Here is a 13,570-nt window from a genome sequence, read left to right as displayed (position 1 = left end):
TATTCAGGGCTGATCTGATCAGACCGGATCGATGGATGAGAGGAGCAGCTGCTGCAAGTGAATGTAAACTTTAAGGCCCAGCTGAATCAACGGTTAAGTTTCACTTTCAATGTCCATGACATTCTGCTGCTCCATCTCTACCATGAGTGCACTCTACACTCAAACAGTGTGGTGCTATAAATAACCGAATGACTTATATGTTGAAATAACAACACAAAATCTTTTTGTGGTGGCAGGTGATAGCTGTTTTAATCGTGGCGGGCCACCACAAATAAATTAATGTGCGTGAAACCCTGACCACTCATTGATTTATAAACAGTCATTCTGTGGGTGAAGTATTCCTTTAACCTTCTTCCCATACTGTAGACCTACTTTGGTCTCAGATCTTAATAGTAAAGCCGTATCTTTAGAAAGGAAATACTGTAAACAGGTCAGCAGAACAGATGGTTTAAATTTTTAACATGATATAGTTATGATTGCCATAAAATGTTGATGATATAAATATGCCCTACGGTTGGTATATAGAAAACCAACCACAACTCTTTGTATTTCATTAGTTCCACCTTTAGTCTGTTAGTGCCAGGTGGATAAACATCATATGTTTTAGAACATATAACATGTATAAGAATGAATGTATTACTAATACAAAATCAAATTGTGATATTGTGCTATATACTGTATAATGTCTATAAAAACTTAAGTAAATTACTTAGTATTATGGCCAATACAAAATCAAATTGTGATATTGTGCTATATACAGTATAATGTCTATAATTACTTAAGTAAATTACTTACTATTATGGCTTAATACTTGAATGTGCATTAAGGTTTGCTGACAGATGAGATTACCTGTAAAGTGCTGGTAGATCCCATCACCTCTTTGCTGCTGCCAGTGGTGTGGAATGACGTTAGGGTGTCCTGTCTGTCTGGAGGCTTCACAAACTCCTCTGACATAACACACAACATAAGAGGCATAAATTGTGATACATTAGAAGACAGTAGGTCATCAGGAAGCCCTTCCTGTATAAAACTGTATGCAAAGTGGTACACACTCACACTCTCACAAAGTCACATACAATAGCTAGTACAATAGCTGATGGTAAGATGCAGAGACGTGTACTGACCTTTAATAACAGGTAAGGAGAAAGGAGCAACAAAACCGTCTCGTTCTCGCTCTAAGATATGCTGCATGAAGGCAGCATGGTCGCTGTCAGCTAACGGGATCTCTCGGTCACTGAGCTCATGCTCCAGGCTGCTGTGGAAGAGACTAAGCAGGAGCTCGTTGGGCAGACAGGGGGAGCCGTAAATCTGCTCCTCATTCTCCACTGCTACAGAGAAAAAGGTGAAGACACACATGACAACAAGAAACACTTCCTAGATCCTAGAAAAGAAAATGGTATTCCTGGAATTTCCCAGTATTTTCTTAATTGCATCATAAATTTCTTATGTACATCTGCTGCAGTAGGTGATATATGGGCGGGGAGGTCAGCCCCCTTATAAGCAAAATGACCAAAATGTGTCCCCTTTGTTAACCTGCCATCCCTCTCCATCCCCAGGGTATAGGCCCAGACGCCATTCTATCCATACCCAGAATTATAACTAATAAATAACTGAATATAAACAAATAAATAATTACTACATAATTTCAATTCTAACCGGCACAGAACATATAGCACGGGTTTAGTGACCAATGCTCACACACGAAATGTATGCATAAAATCATCTCGTGATACTACTCACCCATCAAATCTATTCATTATGATTCAAGTAAGTGAGATACACACAGGAGAGAGAGGAGCTGAAAAATTATTCTGGGATTATCCTCCTGGAGTTGTAGTCCCACTTTCTTTCCATAGTCCCTTTCTGCCTCTCTGACTGCTCTTCTTACATTGTTTACATGTATAATGTCCATGTCTCCAGACTGCAGTCCTAATTTGTAAACTGCTAAATTTGTTTACGTACTTTGACCTCAATGAAACAATGGTTGCTGTTACCAGAGGAGTATTCCAGGTGGGAGGTTCAACAAACTCTGAGTCTAACCCTGAACTCTGAGTTGATTTACCCTGAGATGGGAAACTCTGAGTTACCGGTTCCAGAACAGCTGATTTGAGTTAGTTCAGTCAACTCTGAGTATGTTCACTCTGAGTTAAGCCGTCAATAAAAAGCCATCATCAATGGAGCTCCGACTCCACGATTCACCATGTCAACAGGTAAATAAAAGACAGCGCCTCCATTTTAATCCAGTGGATGTAGAGATATTAATGCATGTGTAGCAGATGGTGCACGTTTATCTTTAAAAGAAGAGCCTGAGTCAGGGCGAGGAAAGTGTAAAGAAGTTAACCATAAAGTTAATAAGAAAGTTTTACTCAGTGTTGTCTGTTTATTCATCATTTATCAGACTTACATTTCCTTAATGAAGATAAAAGTGTTGGAATCTGACTGTGTATCAGGCTGTAAATACATTACATTATATTAATAATATATAATAATATATTTGTTCAGATTTAATCTGATGGGGAAAAACACAGGAGGCAACAACTGAAAAACATGAAGATTTAAAACATATAGGCTAGGCTACAGATCAAAGACATAAAGACATGACTGTAAACTCACAGTCTGACCCAGTAATAATATGTTTGGTGATTTGCACTTGAAAAGACGTTGAGGTTAAAATACAGTAGATTTTAAAATGTTGGACATCTATTTGTATCTTGACTCAACAGCATTCAGTGACTTTATTTCAGCTACAAATGTTGTAAACTTAAAGATACTGAAATACTGCACCATTGCTCACTCAGAAATATTAACATATAAACATATAATCCCCAATATTAGGCTATAGGAATTATGTTCCATCAGTGCGACCAATGACATCAGTGATAGAGATCATTAGTCATTGATACTACGTGTCTAAAGCTTCATACCGATTTTTAAAATTTAAATAATTAGACCTACACATTATGTGCAATAAACATTTCGGAGCTGCTCTAACAGACTGACAGTCTGATCCTTGTGCACAGTGTTATAAAAAATAATAAATATAAAAAGGAGAGCTGATTCTGAGCTGTGGATGAATTCTCACTGTGTAATATTTGAATGTAAAGACAAAAACCGATGTCCGAAGAAATGATTGATGTGCATAAATTCAGTAACTTAAGACAGTCCTGAGTAACAAACTAATATCCAGCAGGATTAGACTGTGACAGACGGTAAATCTCCACTAATTAACGCGCTTCGATACAAGCTTTGACATGGACTGAATGAATAAGGAAATGAAACAGTGTGTAAGAGGGAGGAGACAGAGAAAAACTCAGGGTTTATTGAAGAAAACCTGCCAGTGAGCAGGTTAGGTTCATAGACTCAGTTGCCATGGTGATTGACTCAGAGTTTGATTTACCTCTCTTTCTGGAACTGAAAACCCAGAGTTTCCCTCATTTCAGGGTTAACATACTCAGAGTTTTCACTAAACCTGCTTTCTCGAATACCCCTCAGATGGGGTTTGTAATTCAGCTCAGCAGCTGCCTCTCAACGCTGTTAAACAGTGGTCTAGAGTCTTAATTCCCCTTGTGACGCAGTCAGTATGTTGATGGAAGTCAGGCATAACCTTCATAAGGCTCGCATGATTGAAGTCTCAAGCAACAGTTAGCACGGCGTCAGGATTAGCAGTCTGTGAGCAGTTCAGGTCTTTGCACAGATCCGACAGGGCAGCCTCTGTATTTGCTTGTGGTGGAATGTAGACTGCTGTGATAATGATCAATGTGAATACCCTCAGATTGAAGTGCAGTCAACAGCTCCAGGTCAGGTGAGCAGGAACAGGATAGCAGTTTAATATTCCTGCTGTCACACCAGCTCTTATTCACCAGAAAGCACACACACCTCTTCCCCCTTTTTCCCAGGAGTCCACTGTTCTGTTACATCAATATATGGAAAAATAGTCACCCAGTTGAATGGCGCTGTCCAGTACTTAAGGATTTACGCGACTCAAATGAATTAAGGGAACACTTTATAGTCACAGAATAACACCAAGTCACTTCCGGGAAATCAATCTGTCCATTTGGGGAGCAAAAGTGATCGTGAATCAGTTTCACTTGCTTTGGTGCAAATGAAAGTGACAACAGGTGCAATGGTGAGGCAAAACCAAGACTACTCCAAAAAGGGAATGGTTTTACATATGGTAGCCACAGACTGTTGCTCTCTCCTTATCGTTCCTGACTGATTCTTCTCTAGTTTTGTGTTCTGCTAGTGTCCTTGTCACTACTGGTAGCATAAGGCGGTACCTACAGCACAATCAGGTTTCACAGGTAGTCCAGGTCCTCCAGGATGTCACATTCATACATGCAGTCACAAGAGTGTTTGCTGTCTCTCCCAGCACAGTCTCAATAGCATGGAGGAGATACCAGGAGACTGGGGGTTGCACCAGGAGAGCTGGATAGGGCCCTTGAAGGGCATCGACTCAGCAGCAGGACCAGTATCTGCTCCTTTGTGTGTTAAGGAACAGAGGGGGCACTGCCAGAGCTCTACAATATGACCTCCAGCAGGCTACTGGTGTGCATTGTTTCTGACCAAACTGTTAGTAACAGATTCTATGAGGGTGGCATGAAGGCCAGACATCCTCTGGTGGGACCTGTGCTCACAGCCCAGCACAGTGCAGCTTGATTAGCATTCTCCCGAGAAAACCAGAATAGTCAGGTCCACCATTGGCACTGCCTCTAACATTATCTGGATGACGTAGGCATTGATGCCATTGACTGGCCCTCTCATTCCCCTGACCTAAATCCAATTGAGCACCTATGGGACATTATGTGTTGGTGCATCCAACGCCACCGAGTACCGCCACAGACTGTCCAGGAGCTCAATGATGCCCTGATCCAGGTCTGTGAGGAGATCCCCTGGGACACCATCAACACACTCATCAGGAGCATGCCCAGACGTTGTCAGTAGTGCATACAGGCATGCGGGGGCCATACACACTACTGAGTCACATTATATGTTCTGCTGTGATAAAATCTATCTGAGTTTGATCAGCCTGTGAATTCATTTTTTTTACTTAGATTTTTGATGTGATTTTTAATCCAGCCCTCAGTGAGTCGATGATTTTGGTTTCCACTGACTGTTGTTATGTCACTTTGATCTCAATAAATTATACAATGTACACCAATAAAGAGTTTCAACTTGAATAATGTGTTCATCAAGATCTGATGTGTGGTTTAAGTGTTCCCTTATTTTATGAGCAGTGTAGTTTTGATGAAACAAAACACATTACAGTTCCTGATATCCTGCTGGAAACTGATACAGGCACTGAGATCACCCATTTTATTATGGAGAACCTGTACATTAGCTAGCAGCAGCATTTATATTGCCGAGATCTCAGCTGGTGTTTAACCACTCCTCATTTGCCTCAGTGCCTCTTCCGATGAAGAGACGGTGTTGCTCGTCCATGCAGTCAGAACTGTAGGTATGGCTCGTCTTTTCCACTTTTCCTCAATGTTTTCTCTTATGTTTACAATTGAAAACTTCCATCAGTCAGTTAGTTAGCAGAATCAGCAGGAGAAGAGTTCACAAAGCGGTGAGCTGATTTCCTTATCCTAATAAGTCACCTAAGTCATATGTTACCATCATTGTCCAATATTAATCATAAAAAGCACAGCTGATATTTGTAAATAAACTTAAATATCATAGATAAACAGAAAATTTAAGCAGTTGACAGAGGCGACTGAGGCATCTGGCAAAGTCTGTACCTAGCAACCTGTTCACAACCAGCATATCTCATCATATGTTCCAAGCAGGAAGTGGTTTGTACATTTTTTTTGTCTACTTTTTTACTTGCACTATGATTCAGTGCCATATAAGAGTCAAATCATATATCATTCCCATTGTTGAAAACTGTGAAGTGTGCAGTTGAACACTATGAGTATTGTACCTGTACTGAATGTGAGGAAGAAGATTTCCACCTGCTGGCATTTTGGGAGCAGCTGAATGAGGTCAAACTGGAAAGGAACCATGTGAATACTGTCCTCAGAGGCCAGGGCTTCTCCTGCACACACAATCATGTGCAATCAAATTCATCCTTGAGTATCCAAAAACTTTGCTCTTCAAATAGAACAACACACAGATTTTACACCACACAGAATACACAATTTCGACAGAGCCATTAGCTACAAGAGACAGGTATCAGTACAACACAAATATATTGATGCACTGGCAGAAACATAAGAAATCCAATTATTTCCAACTGCTTCCATTCTGTGTGTGTGTGTGTGTGTGTGTGTGTGTGTGTGTGTGTGTGTGTGTGTGTGTGTGTGTGTGTGTGTGTGCGTGTGCGTGTGTGTGTGTGTGTGTTTTAATTACTTTTAATCTGCCATTAATAAAACTGAACCATTCCTGCACCGTTGCCTCACATTAATAGCATCCTAGCAGCTCAAAGGCCAGAATTCTTCCTATGCTGGAGGTTTGAAAAATTGTGAATTTCTGGACTGCAGAGTGTTTTATTACCTGTCACATCCTTGGGTCTAGCTGGCAGTGAGCAGACCTGGTCTTTATTCTGACACAACTGGCTCAAATGCTCAAAGGTCATCATGGTGGACATACAGGCCAGATCCTTTGGATAGATCTATAACAACAGATCAGGTCACTATTAAACACAACCTCATAGGTCTTAAAATAACCTCACACACAGATGACATGTTGTCACAACAGTAAACTGAGCTCTTTGTAGGCACACACAGATCACACAGAAGGTGTTTTGTAGGTTGTAAAATAATGCACTGCCTTTTTTTTTTTAAACTGAATGCCACTTGTGAAAAAAAAACACTTGCTTCGCCTTTTTATTGTTGCCAGGCAATCACGCAATCACCTCCTTACTCTATCCTTCCCGTGTAATCAATTCACCATTAATTTCATTATTATATTCAACGGTAATTAGTATCTAGTTACTAAAATGGACAGGCAGACAGTACTTGCTGTAGCTCTGGTTGAGGGTGAGAGGCTGTCAGCAAATATGTTTTTGGGCACAGGGAAACCAAGAACTGTGAGGGTACATGAGACCCTAAAACAAAAGGGCGAATCACGGGGAGTTCCATCAGTCATTCCAGGTACTTTGCCTCGATTTTGGCCATTTCCAGGCATATTTTAGGATGACTCGAGGGCAGTTTGACAACCTGCTGTCTATCGTCAGGCCGTATAGCACTGGGCATCCAGCAACCGCTACCACCAGTTTCTCCTCCATTGTTTATCAACTGTAAACTTGTTGTCGTGACCACCACAGAAGGCCTGTCTCTCAAATCATCCAACTGGACCAGGGAAAAAAAGATGATGAAAAAACAGATGACGTGGGTGTTTTTCCGCTTTAAGTTGAAGTTTTTTCAACTCGAAGAGTTCAGAGCGATCCGGCTTAGAGCACAGAAACTGGTGCGTAGCAACACAAAAACCACAAACAAAAAGCTTCATTCTCATGCAAAACAATTACAAAAACAAAACAAAACACCTCCAGCTGCTAAAATGCTTTCTGTGTGATCAGGGCCTTAGACTATCGCCAACAGGTGACAGGTCCTACCAACAACTCTATGTCACAGTGAATGAGTGTGTGTACGGACTATCACTCCGGGACAGGCAGCTGTAGTAAACTAGCTATACACACTGCTTGAGGGATCTCCTGGTACTTCAGGCCCTGAAAGTGGCGATGCTGGTCCATGCAGTTCATCACTATACCGCTCTGTGGTTCTACCCAGCACTCTGTCACAAGGTTCAGCTCCAAGTCCACGTCTACAGCTTCCACCTCAGTGTCGTTGTCATCATCAGTGGAGAAGCTGGAGTCCCATGAAAGACAAAACACAACAGGCTGACAAATGCACTTGGTGCCAGCACTGATTAAGAAGGGTCAGTGTCAGGGTCAGGTATGCAGATCATACATCTGAGTTAAAACCACTACGTGTAGAGCAGGGGTGGCCAATAGTCTGCAGGTTTTCATTCTGCAGAAGTGTTCACTGAGTTCCTCCTCCTTCCTGATAGATCCTAATCAATTGGTGCTTCTCAAAGTCAATGAAGGATCCTTAAACTGCTGAATTTCAAGGTGGCTATGACATCCAATCCCACTGAAGGAGGACAAAGGACCAAGTCCTTCCTTCCGAGAATTTAAGATCCACATGTGTACCCTCAGCAGGCATGAAGTAGCCACAATGCTTTGGGCAAGATTTGCCAGAATTAAAGGCGGGGCTTCTGCACTCCGTAGCCTCAATTGTCTGTTCATCGAATGCCAGGATGGAGTCTTGCCTAGCTTCTGTACTACCCTTGAAAGAAGCCGTCCTACCAAGGAAGCATCCTTGACTTTGAGAAGAACCAAGTGTTTGGGGTCTTTTGTGGCAAAACAAACCTGTTAACTGTTGGGCCTCCACGGTACATGGTTTTGCCATGCTGTTGTACAATTTGAATGTATTTCTTCACCATCTAAAGGTAGCATCAAAACACCACCCAGGCAAACATCATCACCGTCGCCTTGTTTTGCAACAAAAGTTGAAACAAGTTTAACTTTGCAAAATGACTGTTTTTTTGTTTGTTTGTTAGTTTTTTGCAGAGGCCCCGAGTGTCAGGATTCATTCTAAAGATTGAGGGGCTGCATTTCTTTTGAGTGTGTCGGTTTGACCAGTCATAAAAATAAGGTGTGCTATGCAGAAGATTACTGCCAGTCTCACCTGTCCTTGGTGGATGTGGAGTGAGGTGGAAACAGGATGTACTGAACAATACAAGAGTGACTCTCTCTGTCCGTGTCTCCTGACATGCCCTAAAAATCAACATTAAATTCAGTGAAAACAGATCGGAACCACTCATCACACATCAACATGACAGCACTGAAAATAAAACCAATCACATGGTACAAACGGAAAACCTCAGTATTTAGTGTTGTGGGAGATTGCTGTCCTGCTGTTCTTTACCTTCATTGGCAGCTCAATCACCATGTTAACAATGCCCTCTCCACTGGCAGCAAAATGAAAGCCTTCTGATATGCGGATCCTTCACAGACATCAAGAGACATTTTCAGGCAACACATTCAACAAAGCTGCTTCTCTCATATTAAGCCAACCCAGCTGCTATGTCTTTAAGCATGTACAAGCCAAACAGCATTGAAACATCATAGCTCATCAGAATTAACTCCACTGATGAAACAGAAAACCTAAAGGTCACATTTATAACTACACAAACACTGCTTTCTAGAATAGGAAGCTTTGCTCAGGATTTACTGTTTAACTGTTATCAAAGACGCTGCAGTCCTTCATTTCACCAACATCCTGTGTTTATAATATGTAAAGCACTTAACATTTTCTTGTTTTTGAAAGGTGCTGTGCAAATAGCACCTTTCAAAAACAAGAAAATGTTAAGTGCTTGAAAGGTGCTGTGCAAATAGACTTGCCTTGCCTAATGGTAAATGTGATGGATTACTTTGGCTTTATTAAATCAAACATGTGTTCCATCTCTGTTTATATGCAGTTTACAGCCCTATAATTAAAAGCTAAGCAATAAGTAACTGTAGCTAGGAGTATAACTAACTAGAATTACTTCCCCATGGTTGTATGCCTCCATGAACCATTCAGGTTTCTCTTATAGTTTACACCCCTGTCTGGATGCTTGACACACATCTTCCCCCTAGCAGCAAAGAATATCTATACAATCAGCATGGTTTCAAGGTGGACACCCAAAGTGAGTGTTACCAATTGAGTATCTGACCAAATGTCTTCTGTTCCTAAGATAGTATGTGAGTAATGGACAGATAAGTGTTTTTGCAGAACATTATGATGTCACAGTAAAGTTGACCTTTGGATATCAAATGTCATCACTTTCATTATATCCTATGACACATGTCAAATTTTGTCATAAATAGCATAAGAATTCTTGAGGGAGGGCCAAAAATATGTTATGTCATTTAATTGTTGAGTCCAAATGGACATTTACAGTATGCCAGATTTAAAGAAATTCCTTCTAGGTGGTCTTGAGATATCATGTTCATGGGAATGCGCCAAACAAGGTCACAGTGAGTGAGTTTGACCTTTGATCATTAAATTGTAATTATTTCATCTGTGACTCTAAGTGGATGTTTTGGCAAATTTAAAGAAATTTCCTGAAGGTGTTCTTGAGATATCGTGATCACGAGAATGAGACAGTTGGATGAACGGATGAACAACCGAAAAACATAATGCCACTGACTACAGCTATCGCTGTACTACAATAACTCAAAGTACAATAACATTGTTTCCACTCGCCACTCTGTTGGTCTCAGTTTCTTTCAGAAATACTGTTTGAAGAATGAATCCTATCCTTTCAAACTTGAAACAGAACTTGAGTATGGGCATGCCAAAAAAAAAAAAAAATTTGGTGTATAAACTCACTCAGAGAGCATGGACAGTATGTGAGCGACAGCCTGCATGGCCACAGCCGATCCTTGACTGCTCTGCACGGCCCATACCCAGCGCTGGTGCAGGAAGTAGCGTGACAGAGATGCCAGGGTGGAGGAGGCTGTCCGGTTGGCTGCCATGCTTAGGGGGACGGAACTGTTGGAGGGCTGAGGAAAGTTCTCCATGTTGAAAATGAAGGGAGTCCTGAAGTCCAATGGGAGCTTCTCATACCTGCAAAGCAGCGACGGTTTGATTCATTAAAATGTGTCCAACTGGCAGCCTCCTTTCACACAGAGGAGACACTGTTGGAACTTGTTTGGTCTCTTTACACAACACATTCAAATTCATGGGTAGTCACAACCAGGTGTAACCAAAACCTTTAACTAAGGAATTTTAACAATACAAGCAAAAATAAATGCATATTGTGTTTTATGACACTCGTTCTTTACTCTTTACTTGGTGACATGATATGCTATTCTAATGCCTGTCTACCATATCCACTGACCTTATAAGCAGCTTCTCTAGAGGCTTATTGAGCACCACCACACAGGGTCTGTCTGACAGTGCAGGTTTGGGAGCAGGGATGGATGGAGATTTGGATGGTGATGGATGACCAACAACCTTCCTCTTGGTCTTCGGCGTCACCTCTTTGTTCTGAACACGATGAGGGAAGCGAAGTTTGAGGATCTGCTCTCGCAGCTCATCTACAATCTGATGGAAAACACAAAAGTCAGGATGAGTTAGTGCAGAAAAAATATATCATTCAGACACACACTGCCTGTACAGATGAGGGAGGCATGCTAATCAACCGTACGTATGTCTACTGCTGTATTATTTTCAACACTACTAAATACAAACACTAATGCAACATGCAATCCAATACATTACCAGCACCTACAGTCAGAGTGGGCACCAAACACTGACATTGTCATCTTCATAAGGACAGGATTCCTACAGAGACACTGGCTTGGATTGTCCCTGATACTGTTTTAATCTGTTGTGTATTTGCCTCTCAGTACCTTGTTTCTAACATGGGCTGGTGTCCCGATAGGGAAGCCCAGACGCAGGACCATGCAAGGCGTCTTGGAGATGAGACGGACCAGATAGAAGGAGGTTGGAGGCTGGTCCAACGCACTGCAGAGACAGAACTGATTTAACTCAGGAATAGAATTATGTCTGACAGAGTTGATGTAACATGGACTTAGCATTTTAAAGAGCAAAAAGTGCTGTGACTTTAAGCAGTGTTACCCAACCATTTTGGCTTGTGGCCACTTTAAACAAGTTAAATACTTGCAATATATTGGCCTTAGCCTAACTGTGGACATGAGTTACGAGCACTTTGACAAAATGGTCTTTTTTTTCTTCATGGATGATTGCAATTTGAAATCGTACAAATATCAAAGTATCTAGTAGCATCATGTTCATCACCAATGAAGCCAGTTGATAAATCAAGCTTTTGCCAAATCCAGTTGGGAGAACAGCAAAAATGTCTTTCCTCCAAGAAACTCAGCAAGCGCATACTCTTGTTTTTGATTACTTGTTATTATTAACTCTATTTCTGCAATAACTTCACTATTTGCTGTGTTTACTCTGCTAACGCTGGAGTTAGTGCTTGTTGCTTCAAAAGCCGTCATTACTGTTCTGCAAGCTGTGGTCTGCATTTTACATCATCAACTACAACACAGTCCGTAAATGGCTGCTTACATTGTCAACTACGGTGCAGATCCCTGATTGTTCCTGACTGGATTTTAATTTTTTGAAAGTCAGTACGTTTACATGACATTAGAGAAAATGGATTTATTGTTTTAGTCCAACAAAAAACAGACATGTAAGTCCAACTCAAATCCTACTAAATTGAATTTCTCAAAGTCAGACCAACACACCCACATAATGCGACTGGGAGTTGAATTCCTCCTGCATGTATACAGTCAATCGGACCCCAACTGGCTGAGGCGCTCTCCGTGTTCTCTACAGTTTCCGTTTTGACCCGGAGGTCAAATAGCATTAAATGTGTAACAGAAGAAAAGGGTGGTAACAACATAGTGAAATCTACATCCAGAGCTGTGCATTTTGGATGGACAAGGACACACAGTTCATGCTGTGTCAGCTGAAAGGGTTAAATACTTTAAAATACATAGATGGGAGGAAAACACAGAATGGCAATTGATGGTCTGTGACATAATAGGTCAACCTGGAAAAGGTCCAGTACTAACAAGCTGAGAGGGGGCATATCACCATCTATCGTAGCGGAGTCAGTCTGTGCCTGTATACTAGGATAAAGACCGTAGTCCAATTAAATGACCTAGTCCAGTTATAATCGATCGAGCTTGACTTAACTGTGCATGTAAATGTACTGAGTTTGGGGCGGCATTGAATTCAGACTGATTCAGAAAAGCGAAAATTTGTTGTGCTCATGTCATCAGGATGGTCTCACTAGGCTTCTTGACCTCATACGGTATTTCCAGCTGCAGATAAATGGCAGCTATCAGTGCTGTTTTTTCTGCATCCATTGTCTCACCTGTATATGAGTTTAACATATGAGTATCCCTCCACCAGCACGAAGCTGCTCCAGTCCCTCAGCAGTGATGTGAGGGCAGAGTGGGAGATCCGACACTGAATGGTGCTGTAACGCCCATTGTTTCCAGCTGTGTGCAGATGTTTGGGGACAGGCCTGCAGGGACAAAATGGTTAATGTAACAAAGGATTAGAAAATCTGACAGATAATGAGGCTTAACACCAAGCATTTGTAAACTCTGGATCTACATCCACACAAGCCTCTTTTTTTCTTTCAAATTTATCTTCAAACATCCCTCTTGTCTCTGGGAAGAGTTGATATCAGTAAAGCTGTTATATGTGACTGTGCAAATGATCCTTTAGAAGTAAAACACAGCTATATGTTTCTCACATGTCATGTTCAAGGATGATAGCAATGCGATGCATGTGCAGCCATCTCTGCCAGAAGTTGGCATCCATGGAAAGGATGGGCTTCCAATAGGACGCAAACTGGGACTGAGAGGAGTCTTTGGATCCGCTGTGCTGCAAGGACAGGACCTGGGAAAACAGGAGCTCATTCAGTCCAAGAAAACAGAACAAAATTAAAGAAAGGCTGAGAGGTTACAATGATTGTGGATCCAACTTAATCAGCATTAACAAGGCAAGGCAGACTGGAGATGGGGAATATGCATTGA

General features: G+C 41.4%; 1 protein-coding gene across 1 annotated transcript in view; it reads right to left on the bottom strand.

Moving 5' to 3' along the window:
- The window catches only part of szt2 (SZT2 subunit of KICSTOR complex), a 461,751-nt gene that overhangs the window by 397,053 nt on the left and 51,128 nt on the right, over positions 1 to 13,570 (bottom strand). Inside the window, exons 12-23 of the mRNA XM_049588526.1 lie at positions 13,288 to 13,433; positions 12,901 to 13,053; positions 11,402 to 11,516; positions 10,888 to 11,093; positions 10,377 to 10,613; positions 8,928 to 9,006; positions 8,688 to 8,776; positions 7,637 to 7,805; positions 6,493 to 6,610; positions 5,921 to 6,034; positions 1,125 to 1,328; positions 850 to 947 (exon numbers count right to left, since the gene is read on the bottom strand). Coding sequence (XP_049444483.1) covers positions 850 to 947; positions 1,125 to 1,328; positions 5,921 to 6,034; positions 6,493 to 6,610; positions 7,637 to 7,805; positions 8,688 to 8,776; positions 8,928 to 9,006; positions 10,377 to 10,613; positions 10,888 to 11,093; positions 11,402 to 11,516; positions 12,901 to 13,053; positions 13,288 to 13,433 — 1,728 coding nt within the window. The remainder of the gene's footprint in view (positions 1 to 849; positions 948 to 1,124; positions 1,329 to 5,920; positions 6,035 to 6,492; positions 6,611 to 7,636; positions 7,806 to 8,687; positions 8,777 to 8,927; positions 9,007 to 10,376; positions 10,614 to 10,887; positions 11,094 to 11,401; positions 11,517 to 12,900; positions 13,054 to 13,287; positions 13,434 to 13,570) is intronic.

This window comes from Epinephelus fuscoguttatus, linkage group LG10, assembly GCF_011397635.1.
Source record: "Epinephelus fuscoguttatus linkage group LG10, E.fuscoguttatus.final_Chr_v1".
NCBI lineage: Eukaryota > Metazoa > Chordata > Actinopteri > Perciformes > Serranidae > Epinephelus > Epinephelus fuscoguttatus.
The sequence above is the reverse complement of the archived record's forward strand: the minus strand, read 5'-3'. Positions and strand labels throughout refer to the sequence as shown.